The 13,008-nt window shown below is 50.6% G+C and overlaps 1 protein-coding gene across 1 annotated transcript in view; it reads right to left on the bottom strand.

The window, feature by feature from the left end:
• The window catches only part of BCAM (basal cell adhesion molecule (Lutheran blood group)), a 65,703-nt gene extending 61,070 nt beyond the window's left edge, over positions 1-4,633 (bottom strand). Inside the window, exon 1 of the mRNA XM_015407873.1 lies at positions 4,390-4,633. Within this exon, the coding sequence (XP_015263359.1) occupies positions 4,390-4,633 (244 nt within the window). The remainder of the gene's footprint in view (positions 1-4,389) is intronic.
• Positions 4,634-13,008: the final 8,375 nt, after the last annotated feature.

The following is a 13,008-nucleotide window of genomic DNA, read 5'->3' as shown; positions in this document are numbered from 1 at the left end:
GAAACCGATGCCGTGTCTGGTGCCGGTCGCAAAATGCGTTCCCCCCCCCCCTCCACTGCATGCACTTGTATGCAAACAATGTATAAAAACATACCCGATGTGGTTGCCAACAGCACACGGCTAATCCTCTCTCCCTAGCCATGTGTGTGGGCAACTGAGCAAGAGGAGTCCTTGAAATGCATTTTGTGCTTTGTAAGCTGAGAAGCAACTCAGGGCGTAAGTTCTTTCTGGGAGCGCTACCCTGTGAAATTCTGAATGGTGGAGGGGGGCCTGCCCGTGATTACCCTGTGGCAGGGAACTTGAACTCTGCACGGGCCTTGGAGCGCTCTCTCCTCTAACCGGCCTGCAGGTCTGGAGATGCCCAGAGCCTTCTGGAAGAAGTTCCAAAGGGCTTATAAGAACCACTGGATATAGGTGTGTCCGGATGAAATGACATAAAATTCATGCCAACCATCACAAAGCCCTCAGGCCCAGGAGAATAAACTGTTATCGTGGCGGGAAAGCTCCAGGAACCAAAAAAATGTTTTACACGCCTTCCAAAAACAGGCCACGGGGAGGCAAAACTCTGTACTTCCTGGGAAGATTATGGAGCATCCAGCATGCTGGACTAGATGGATCACTGGTCTGATTCGACAGGTCTCTTGTACAAAGGCCAATGAGCTTGCAGTATACATACGGACCTGCCTGGGTGAGGGGAAAATAAGCAATTTCTGCAGGGGTAGAGTACCTCAATCTGAACCCTGGACAAAGGACCTTGGATAAAAGACTGAAATTAGTTTGAACGGCTATTCCTTCTCCAAAGAAGATGCAAAGAAACGTAGTTTAAGGAGCGGAACCGGAGGTCTCCTGCAGAGAATCCCCAGCCAACTATCCCGGATTCCTTGGAAGAAGCCACATTTAATACCAGTTTACGATGATAATACAGATCTTTTCTCCCTCCCCTTCTTTGCTGCCTCCCTTAAGGGCAGGGCTATTTTTGGACAGGAACGCACAGGAACGGAGTTCCGGCTGGCTCCCAAGTTGGCCACGCCCAGCAGGAACTCATTAGCATAATAGGCCACACCCAAAAACAGAAACTCATTAGGATTGGCTACATTAGGGGTGTGTGGCCTAACATGCAAAGGAGTTCCTGCTACAAATAAAGCCCTGGGTTTTGACAACAAACAATGTAAACAGAATAAGAAGCAAAAGGTGGGTGTGGCTGGATGACCACACTTCTGGTAACATGGGGGTGTGGTCTAATATGCCAATGAGTTGCGCTGTCAGGGGTGTGGCCTAATAGGCTAATGAGTTCCTGCTGTTGGGTGTGGCCTATTATGCTAATGAGTTCCTGCTGGGCTTTTTCTACAAAAAGAGCCCTGCTTAAGGGTAAAACGATATTAAACAAATAAAAGAAAGGAGCACCTCTTGGATTCTTTAAAAACAAACAAACCAAATGTACATCTTAAATCAGATTGCATTAAAATGTATCAGACTAGGGTGGCCAGACTGCCCGGTGTGGGCGGCGGGTCTCCCTCTTTCGGGTGCTTCCCCCCCCATCACCCCCTCTTACCGGCAGGAACCTGGAAATCATGTGACATGCCTATGAAAACTGGAAGTGATTCGAAGCAAATTCGACCATAGAGTTTTGCCCAAAAAACAGAGTGTCGCCCCGTCATTTCCTGTTTACGTATGCATGTTGCGACGCTCCTCCCCACTCTCAGAAAGCCCCTCCCCCACCAACGCAGCAATCGGACCTGGCACCCTGATATCAGACTGTCCACCTACAATCGCATTCACCTGTATACATTTCTATTTAATTAGTGTATTTTTTAAGATGGCTCCTCCCAATCAGGGCCACATTACGACTTTTCTCTGGTCCCTAGGTACTTCTGCCTTTGTGGGTCCCTCCCGCCATAATAATATCAATACTAAAAACTATTTGTGATGTAACTTTAAATACTTCATCTTTTTTTTTCTGTTTCAGGCAAAATTTAATAGATTTTCATGGGCCCTAAGCATTCGTTTTATTCTGATGTGAGGGGGAAAAAATTAAAACATTTTCTTCGACCCTAAAAGTTCATTTTGCTCTGCCGATTTTAAAAGAAATAAAAATATTTTTGTGGGGCCCTAAAAGTATCGTGGCTACTGGATAAGTTGGCCCTGCTCCAAATATATTTATTTAGGACTGCATTTGACTGATCTGTTTTCGATTTATTGCCAGTCCTAATCGGTGTGTTTAAATTGTGACTTTTTATGTGCGTTTTTTTTTTTAAACCGCTGTATCCTTTATACTGTTTTCATTTTTAAAAAATAATCGTTTTATTTATATTCTAAGGCACCTTGAGTTCCGCAAGGGAGAAAGCCATCGAAAAACAGTTTATATATAATGTGTTCTATACCTAAATAAACACAGGCAATGGGGAGAGGATTGCTTATCTTTCCTCGCATTCAAAATTAAAATAATTGCTCATCTTTCCTCACGTTCAAAATTAAAATAATGGATCGTGTGGGACATCTCAACCATCTCTTACGTTTTATACAAGGTTTGGCCAAAAGATAAATTCTGAGGGGGGAGGGCGTCTCCGGCCCAGCCGCTGCTTCCCTTCCCCGGGGGACTCCGCGAGGCCTGTCTCGGTTAATTCAGCTCCGTCTTAAAATTGCTTATTCAGAGAATCGCCTGTCCCCTATCAGGCTACAGACCGTCTTCCGCACATGAAGATAATAGCCGCTCTGCCCGCACATCTGAGCCCAATGACACCCCCCGTCTCTGCGCATGGGCACCCCGCATGGGTTCAGGCGGACCGGTCCTCCCTCAGGCCTCCCCTGCCGGGGAAGAGACGCCGGAGTGACAGATTAGCCTCGTTAGCAACTGTCCCTGCCAGGGGGACCAGGTCGGTGACAGCTGGCGCTGGGGATGACACCCCCCCACACATGCGCCTGCACCAGACGTGAACTACAGTGGCTGGAAAAGGGTGGATTACAAAGGCCTGCCCCCCTCCCAAATCCGGGCTTGGCGTTATTATATTAGGGCGGTAAGGCAGAGGATAAGGAGTTTCTCTTCCCTCAGTGCAAACGAGAACCTAGATGTTCACGGCTTTCCCCTCGCCTTGCCAATGAGCTCGACGGGTAATTATTTTCTTTATCTCACGTCACTTATACCCCAGTTTCCCCCCCAAAAAAACGGGGACCCAAAGTAGTTTACATCTTTCTCCTTGCCTCCCTTTCAGCCTCACAACTCTGTGAGGTAGGTTCGGCTCAGAGCGTGTGACTGGCCCAAAGCGCGCCCGGCGAGCTTCCGTAGCAGAGTGGGGATTCGAATCTGGGCCTCTCAGATCCTAGTCCGACACTCCAACCACAACACCACGGTGGCGCCTAAGTAAACTAACCAGTTCAGTTACTGGCATCATTCCACCAAGCTGTAAGGAGAAAGCTACTCTGAGTCACCAGCAATGGGCGGTAAGACATAGAACAGAGACCCAAACATCCTGGCATTCTGTGACCCCCGGCAACTGCCGGCTCCAAGCTTTGAGAAAGTAACTCCCAGCTTCTGTTTGGCCTGGGATGCCAACTCTGGGTTGGGAAAGACCTGGAGATTGTGGGGGTGCAGCCTGGAGAGGGCGGGGTTTGGAGAGGGACCTCAACAAGGTACCATGCCATAGAGTCCGCCCTCCAAAGCAGCCATTTTCTCCAGGGGAACGGATTGTCCAGAGATCAGTTGGCCTATTATGCTAATGAGTTCCTGCTGGGCTTTTTCTACAAAAAGAGCCCTGGACAAGTGCGGCCCTACCTCACGCCTCTAGGGGCAAGAGACCATGGTGCAATACGGGCGCCTGCCTTTCTCCATACCCCCACAGCTAACAGCAGCTTAGGAGGGAGAATTTCAGTCGGAGAAACAAGGGGGAGGAGAAAGATACCCCCCCTCCCCTCTCCAGCAAAGCAGCCCTAATCCAATCCATTCACTCCTAACACCAAGTTTTTAAAAAAACACCTGCAGAGGCCGCACACATTACCTGCATTTTGGCCTCAAAGCTGATTGGAGAGTCTGTGGCTGGTCTCCGCCCTGCCGGAAAGGGCCTCTAAGCCTTAAATAACGCCGTAAAACAGAACAAAGTTCGTGTCCACTGGCCCCTTTAAGACCCACAAAGCCTTAAAGCTGCGGCCGAGAAACGACTTGGCAACCCAAAGAAAAGATCTGTATTATCATCGTAAACTGGTCTTAAATGTGGCTTCTTCCAAGGAATCCTGGATAGTTGGCTGCACAACCCACCCAGCGGCTCGAAAGCCCTAGGGCAAGTTGACAAATGGGTACCTGCTCTTAGAAGAGTGGGGGGCACCCTCCTTCCATGGATGGCGTGTAGCAGCGGTGGTGGCTGTGCGGTGGCGACGGCGATGGACGGACGGCGATACGGCAAAGTCGGGCGACGAACGACCCGGGCGGAGAGAAGGCGTGACGACGCAGCAACGCAGCACGGTCGGAGCCAATAAGGACAGAGACTAGTGCTGGGACCGTTGCAGAGCCGCGCACCACGAAGGTCCGCCCAGAAGGAGTCGCTACCGGAAGATCCCGCCGAGACACCATCGACTTGAGGAAGAACCCACCATGAAGACCCCCCATGAACACACCCTGCTCGGGTGCCTGGTAGGCATTCATTTCTCCCCTGTACTGTGTGGCCCTAGTTGGATACGTTAAATACTTCTCTGTAAACCGCTCCGAGCCTTTGGGAAGGAGCGGTATATAAGCTGAAATAAATAAATAAAAACAAAGTTCAGTTCTGGGTAGAAGCTTTCCTGTGTGCATGTATCTGAAGAAGTGGGCATGCACATGTAAGCTTGCACCCAGAATTCAACTTTGCTGGTCTTAAAGGTGTCACTGGACACAAACTTTGTTCTGTTGCTTCAGACCAATGGAACCACAGAATCATAGAGTTGGAAGGGATCTCCAGGGTCATCGAGTCCAACCCCCTGCACAAGGCAGGGAATGCACAAACATCTCCCCTCCTCACACCCCCAGTGACCCCTGTTCCATGCCCAGAAGATGGCAAAGAAACCTCCAGGATCCCTGGCCAAAACTGGCCCGGAGAATATTTGCTTCCTGACCCCAACGTGGTGATCAGCAGTTCCCCGGGCGTGTAAGAAAGGGCCACGAGCAGGGGTCATTTCGTAGAAAAAGAGGTGCAGGAGCTCATTAGCATAACTCATTAGCATGCCTTATTTGCATATGCCACACCCCCTGACCTCACCAGAAGTGTGTCAGAAGGCAACACCCACCGCTCAGGCTCCACTGGACTGTTTTGGATTGGTAGCTATTGGGGGTGGGGGAACATGCAGATCTGTCCTCACAAAGGAGGGAGAGCTTGTACCTGAATAAAACTTGGTCTTAAAGGTGCCACTGGACTGTTTTGGATTGCTAGCTATGGGGGGGGGGGGATGTGCAGATCTGTCCTCACAGAGGAGGGAGAGCTTGTACCTGAATAAAACTTGGTCTTAAAGGTGCCACTGGGCTGTTTTGGATTGCTAGCTATGGGGGGGGGATGTGCAGATCTGTCCTCACAGAGGAGGGAGAGCTTGTACCTGAAGGCGGGCCGGGGGGGGGTTACAACTTACCTGGCTGTTTCTTGCTCCTCGTGGCCCAACTGAGGGCTGCTGGGAGCAGGGGGTGGGGCTTATTGCATGTGCCCGCCCCCTGGGCTCCTTACTGCCGGAGCTCCACTCCTGTGCGCTCCCGCAGGAAATGACCCCTGGCCACGAGAACTAAGCACTGATGCGCCCTCCCTTATTGTGATCTACCCAAGTTCACAGAATCAGCACTGCTGTCAGATGGCCATCTAACCGCTGTTTGATAACCTCCAAAGAAGGAGAGCCCACCACCTCCCGGGGAAGCCTGTCCCTCTGAGGATCCATTCTAACCACCAGGAAGTTTAGTCCTACCAACCTGGTTTGGTTTCTGGGCCTCTTGGCCCCGCATGCACCATTTAGTGTGTAAACTTAATTCCCAACTTAATTTTTTTTTGCCGGAAAAGTGGGCCTAGGTACAGGGAGCCCATTGCACCGTTAATAAGGAAACCCCCAATCTTTGGGAAACACACAAATGCATTAAGCCACTTTATACCAAGTCAGACCTTCGGTCCATCGGGGCTGGCATTGCCCACTCAGACTGGCAGCAGCTCTCTAGGATCTCACAAGAACATCAGAAGAGCCCTGCTGGATCGGACCAGTGGTCCAGCATCCGGTCTCACACTGTGGCCACCCAGTTCCTCTGGAAGTCCAACAACAGGGCACAGAGGCTGAGACCTTCCCCTGATGTCGCCTCCTGGCACTGGGATTCAGAGGCTGGCTGCCTCCGCATGTGGAGGTTCCCTTTAGTCACCAAGGCTAGTCGCCACCAGTGTTCCCTCTAAGCTGAGTTAGTGTGAGCTAGCTCAGAGTTTTTTTAGCCTCCAGCTCACACATTTCTGTTTCAGCTCAGGAAGGAGGGCTCCAGAGCAAAATGATTTATGCAGCAGCCAAATCGCTCGCTCACAACTTTAATGTCAGTAGCTCACAAAGTAGAATTTTTGTTCACAAGACTCCACAGCGTAGAGGGGACATTGGTAGACACTGATAGACCTATCTGAGGCAGAGGCAGAGGTCGTTTCAGGGGGGATCGCAGTTCCCCCGGATGAAGTACGGGGGGCGGGGCACATGATGAAGCCCCGCCCCCTGCTTCCGGCCGCCCCGCTTCCGGCCCTCATTCAGCCAGGAGGAGGCAGGAGAAGAGGGAGGGTAAGTTGCTTCCTCCCTGCCTCTCCCCACCCCTGCCTGCCTGGGGCCAGGGAGGGCCTTCGCGGGGCTTCCTTGCACTCCCGCCGGCCTTGCAGGTCCACCGCCGGGCCCCTCATGGGGCTCGGCAGTGGAGCTGCAAGGCCGGCGGCGGCCGGGACCGTTGGGGGCGGGGTGTGTGGCCTTATGACACACGTCAGGGGGTGTGGCCTTATGACACACTTCCGGTGATGTCATGGGGTGTGGCATATGCTAATGAGTTATGCTAATGAGTTCCCCTAGCTCTTTTTCTACGAAACGACCCCAGGGCAGAGAGCTTTCACATCACCTACCTGATCCTTTTCTAAAACGGGAGATGCCGGGAACCGAACCCGGGGACCCTCTGTGTGTCAAGCAGAGGCTCTACCACTGAAAGACTGAAAGACGCAGTAGTTGGAAGACAGACATCCCTCCAGCCGACGGTCCACCTGAGGCACGACCTACAAGACGCTTCCTCGACCGACGGAGCACAAATTGTCACATGCCCGCACCCCAGACCAACAACGGAAAAGCTGCGTTTTGTCACTGGGAGACGGAAAAAGTGCCGGAAGCTTCAAGTGGATTCTTAATTAATTCAGAATATCCACCCAGCCACCCCTCCCGTACACACGATCAGTAACACAGTTGTAACGGGGGGGGGGGCGAAGGGGGGTAGGGTTACCAGCTCCAAGTTGGGAAACTCCTAGAGATTTGTGGGTGGAGCCTGGGGAGGACAGGGACCTCAGTGGGGTGCAATGCCATAGAGTCCGACCTCCAAAGCATCTATGTCCTCCAAGGGAACCAATCTCTGTATTCTGTAGCTGATCTGTAATTCCGGGGATCCCCAGGTCCCACCTGGAGGCTGGCATCCCAAGGTTGTATGGATCAGGTAAGGGTTCTAATATCAGGCACGCAAGCTTTAAATCAAATTCAGCCCGTAGTTTCACCTGCCAATCAGACAAATTTAAATTGGATGCAGGTGCCAATGAATGGCACACTTGTTCTTTGGAGGCCGTCCTGGCGCCACTGTGTTACCGCAGTACGAGAATCAAAAGAAGAAACTCAAGAGAGACAGGCTTTCTCCCTTCGAACAATAAGTTTAAACTTTGGTTCACTAAAGTCGGGAAGCTCCGAGAAACTTCCTTCCAAAAGCCCCCAAGTAGTCACCAACATTAACGGACGTGCATCGAAAGAATAGAAAAGCCAACCCTTTAGTTACCTCCACGGACTGCAGGTTAGTTTATTTATTTATAGTCAAATTTATACCCCGCCCCCCCACAAAGCAGGCTCAGGGCGGCTTCCAACAACAATGCAACAATACAGAATAAAAGCATAAATAGTACAGAATTAAAACACAACCATTAAAATAATACATTACAAATGTTACAAAGTACTGGTGGCAGTTAAAAATAAACAAATGAGATGTTTTCAAATGAAAGTGCTTCGATGTTATTCCGCATAAGTGTTTGGATATTATTTGCTCATTCTTGAGGCAGCTGCTGATGTCAACAGTACGGGCCGTGCACTAAGGCGGCAGCCCCTAGTTATATGCCTGGCGGAAGAGCTCCGTCTTGCAGGCCCTGCGGAACTGCGAGAGGTCCCGCAGGGCCCTGATCTCCTCCGGGAGTTCGTTCCACCAGGTAGGGGCCGCCACCCTCCCTTACAGGTTTTAAGAGGTAATTAAACGGTGTTTGTTGCCCTTCCGCCATACCGTACAGATATAGTAACAGGATAGCAGAGATGACACGCATAGCAGAAGAGATTTCCTAGACCTGAGGGGCACAAAACGCTTGGGCCTATTCCAGCTTTCACCGATTTCAAAGAGTCCCTGGCCAAACGCAAGGGAAGAGTCGACCCCGATAAGCCGAAAATGATGATATAGGCTACAGAGTTGGAAACCAAGCCACACTAATCCTATTTTCCTCTGCAGGATAGAGCCCTGGGGATTCCTCGCCGGGCAGTCCCCAGGATGGCGGAGAGGGAAGAGTTACAAGGCCATTAAGAAACGGGGAGGCTGATTAAACAGTAACAGGTGCTGCTGACCCAGGGAACAGCTGTGCCCTGCCGTGAAAGAGAAACCAGCCGCAGCCAAAGATCCCAAACAGAACGGGGAGGGGAGGGAGGGAGCAAAAGGCCCAAGGGGAAAGGCAGAGGCACCAAGAGGAACCGAGGCGGCCGTGAACTGGTCACAAATAAGCAAGGCTCCCCCCCTAAGCTGTGGAGTCTTGCGAGCAAAAATTCTACTTTGTAAGCTACTGGCATTAAAGTTGTGGGCGAGCAATTTGGCCACTGCGTCAATTGGCTTGCTCTGGAGCCATCCTTGGGGAACGAAGACAAAAACGTGTGGGCTGGAGGCTAAAAACCTGTGAGCTAGCTCACACTAACTCCGCTTAGAGGGAACACTGGAAATAAGCTAAGGGTGTGTATATTTCATTATTAGGGTTGCCAATCCCCAGTTGGGGGCAGGGGATCCCCGGGTTTGGAGGCCCTCACCCTGCTTCATATCTGTTAGAAAGCAGGGGGGGGGATGGCTGCTGGGTGCTCCATTATATCCTACGGAGACCGGTCCCCATAGGGTATAATGGAGAATCGATCCATGGGTAACTGGGGCTCGGAGGGGGGGCTGTTTTTTTGAGGTAGAGGCACCAAATGTTCAGCATAGCTGATGGTGCCTCTCCTGGAAACAAACCCCGAGTTTCAAAAAGATTGGACCAAGGGGTCCAATTCTATGAGCCCCAAAAGAAGGTGCCCACATCCTCCATTATTTCCAATGGAGGAAAAGCATTTGAAAGGAATACGGTCCCTTTAAATGTGACAGCCAGAACTCCCTTCGGAGTTCAGTCGCCCTAGTGACATCACAAAAGCAACGTCACATCCTGGCTCCATCCCCAGAGTCCCCAGATGTTTCCTGCGTCGGACCTGGCAACCCTATTCATTATAGATCTATTCTGTGCCCAGGGTCTCCAACGTGGTGCCCACCGACACCCTCCCTGGTACCTGCCTAGTTTCTTAGAAAGTGGGTGTGGCCCAGTGGTGCCAGCAGAACTTTCGATTGGCCATCGGAGACCTGACAGGTACTGCCCGATGGGCATTTCTTAACTAGCTAACTTGGGCGAATACAGGAAAATGTTTAGAGTTCTGAGTCCAGGACCCAGCTTAAAACATGAAATGGCCGCGTGATTAAGAGAGTCTGGCGAAGCAAGCTATGATGCAGCAGCAGCAGCAGAACTGGAAGCAGGAGACGGCCAGTTCCACTGCAGGCCTGATGGAAGCCCTCCGGGGGCCTCATCTTTGGTGCCTGGAGATCAGTGGTGATTCCAGGAAAATCTCCAGCCACCAACTGGAGGTTGGCCACCCTAGCTCCCATGCTTCTATCCATTTTGCAAAATGCGCATAACAGTTCAGGAGAGTATTTGCGTAGAAGGATCAGAGCCGGGGTAAGAACATAAGAACATAAGAGAAGCCAATGTTGGATCGGGCCAATGGCCCATCTAGTCCAACAGTCTGTCACACAGTGGCCAGAAATAACAGTCAGCAATTTCACGGAGTGCCCACGAGTTCTTGTATTGTGAAAAAGGGAGAAAAGTACTTCTTTCTCGACCTGCTCCAGGGCTATTTTTGGGCAGGAACGCACAGGAACGGAGTTCCAGCTGGCTCCCAAGTTGGCCACGCCCAGCAGGAACTCATTAGCATAATAGGCCACACCCAACAGCAGAAACTCATTAGGATTGGCTACATTAGGGGTGTGTGGCCTAACATGCAAAGGAGTTCCTGCTACAAAAAAAGCCCTGGGTTTTGACAACAAACAAGGTAAACAGAATAAGAAGCAAAAGGTGGGTGTGGCTGGATGAGCACACTTCTGGTAACGTGGGGGTGTGGCCTAATATGCTAATGAGCTATGCTTTCAGGGGTGTGGCTGGATATGCTAATGAGTTTCTGCTGTTGGGTGTGGTCTGTTATGCTAATGAGTTCCTGCTGGGCTTTTTCTACAAAAAGAGCCCTGATATCCCACGCATAATCTTATAAACCTCGATCATGTCGCCCCTCAGCCGTCGTTTCTCCAGGATAAAGAGCCCCAAGTGCTTTAACCTTTCTTCATAGGGAAAGTGTTCCAATCTTCAAAGGGAAAGTGTTCCAACCCTTTGATCATTCAAGTTGCCCTTTTCTGCACTTTTTCCAATGCTATAATATCCTTTTTGAAGTGGGGTAATAACGGTTCGGCTCAGGGGGTGACTTCAGCGAAGGATAAAAGCGATCCGACACCGTTTGTCCTGTTGCCATAAAAAGACAGAATTGTGCGTGCCGTTCTGCTCCCCGCCGGCCCTTTCTACAATCCCAGCCCAATTGCATTATTTGCCTCACTAGGAATCCTTGCTGCTAGATTAAATGTTACCCTATTTTGCAATCTGCTCGCCGATTGACTGCGATCCGCTTTGGGTCCCCATTAGAAAGGTGAACTAGAAAAGAGCAGAGGTGGTATAGCGATTAAGACAGGGGTGTCAAACTCATTTGTTACGAGGGCCAGATCTGACATAAATGAGACCTTGAGGGGACAGGCCATGTGTGTCACAAGATGTAATGCCAGGTAGCGGAGATCTAAACTTTATAAAGGACACAGACGCAAAGATTTTTCCCCCCCACTTAAAATAAGAACATGCTTAAAACATTAGCTCTGTAATCTGCAAACCTACTTTTGATTCCTTGACATTCACCACAAAAACCTCAGGCTCAGAGTTCTGAATCTAGGACACAGGTTAAAACATAAAATGGCTGAGCGATTAAGAGAGTCTGGCGAAGCAAGCTATGATGCAGCAGAACTGGAAGCAGGAGATGGCCAGTTCCAGTGCGGGCCTGATGGAAGCCCTCCGGGGGTCTGATCCGGCCCCTGGGCCGCATGTCTGACACCCAAGGGTTAAGAGTATTGGAGACCCAGGTTCAAATCTCCACTCGCTGGGCAATCTTGGGCCAGTGACACTCACTCAGCTTAACCTACCTTACAGGGTTGTTGTGAGGATAAAGTGGAGGAGCGAAGAGCGATGTAAGCTCCTTTGGGCCTCCACTGGAGAAAATGGCTGTGGATAAGCAAAAATAAATAAAATAAAATAGAAAAAAAGTTTTGAGTCCACGGACACTTTTAAGTTCTGCGTAGTGGTCAGGAGCGTGGACCCTAATCTGTCAGAACCAGGTTTGATTCCCCACTCCTCCACATGCAGCTGCTGGTGTGACCTTGGGTCAGTCACAAGTTCTCTCGGAGCTGTTCTCTCAGGAGCACTCCTCGAAAGAGCTCTCTCAGCCCCGCCTGCCTCACAGGGTGTCTGTCGTGGGGAGGGGAGGGGAAAGGAGATTGTAAGCCGCTCTGAGACTCCTTCCAGCAGTGAAGGGCAGGGTATAAATCCAGTCTCCTCTTCTTCTTTAAGATTTACAAAGTTTAATTCTGGGTATAAGCTTCTTGGTATAGCTTTCGTGTGCATGCACACTTCTTCAGGCTTATACCCAGAATTAAACTTTGCTAGTCTTAAAGGTGCCACTGGACACAAGCTTTGTTCTGTCGCTTCAGTCCAATATGGCTACCCATCAGAAGCGAAAATAAAAGAATTATCCACTGAGCTTTATCGGCAAAGGGAAAGGAAAGCCGTGAACATCTAGGTTCTCTGATGGCTTTCTTGTTTGCACCGAGATAACAGAAAGAGTTGGTGCTTGGGGGAGCCACAGTGGGAGGGCTTCTGGAGTTCCGGCCCTGCTGGTAGACAGAGTGTTGAACTGGATGGGCCATTGGCCTGACCCAACGGGGCTTCTCTTATGTTCCTATGTCTGGGGCATTGATGCTCTGTATTCTTGGTGCCGGGGGTGGGGGGGCAACAGTGGGAGGGCTTCTGGAGTTCTGGCCCCGCTGGTGGACCTGCTGGCACGTGGTATTTTTGGCCACTGTGTGATACAGAGTGTTGGACTGGATGGGCCACTGGCCTGATCCAACATCTTTTATAGAATTGACCGCCACCCTAATTGCAGCGGCCCGACTCATTACTGCTGCCTCTTGGAAATCGGCGCTACCCCCATCTCTTCATCACTGGCGGAATAAATGCTGGGATCATTATGTGATGGACAAAATAGCTAACACATACGAAACACACACACGAGGGCACTCAGGATCACAGTCCACATTGGTACGAAAGTGGTTTGCATTAATAACCTACTTCACAGAAAATGACATTCTACCAGCACAGGTTGGCTATGCCGAATGGCTTCATT

The sequence above is a fragment of the Gekko japonicus genome, unplaced genomic scaffold (assembly GCF_001447785.1).
Source record: "Gekko japonicus isolate JY-2015 unplaced genomic scaffold, Gekko_japonicus_V1.1 scaffold3949, whole genome shotgun sequence".
NCBI lineage: Eukaryota > Metazoa > Chordata > Lepidosauria > Squamata > Gekkonidae > Gekko > Gekko japonicus.
The sequence above is the reverse complement of the archived record's forward strand: the minus strand, read 5'-3'. Positions and strand labels throughout refer to the sequence as shown.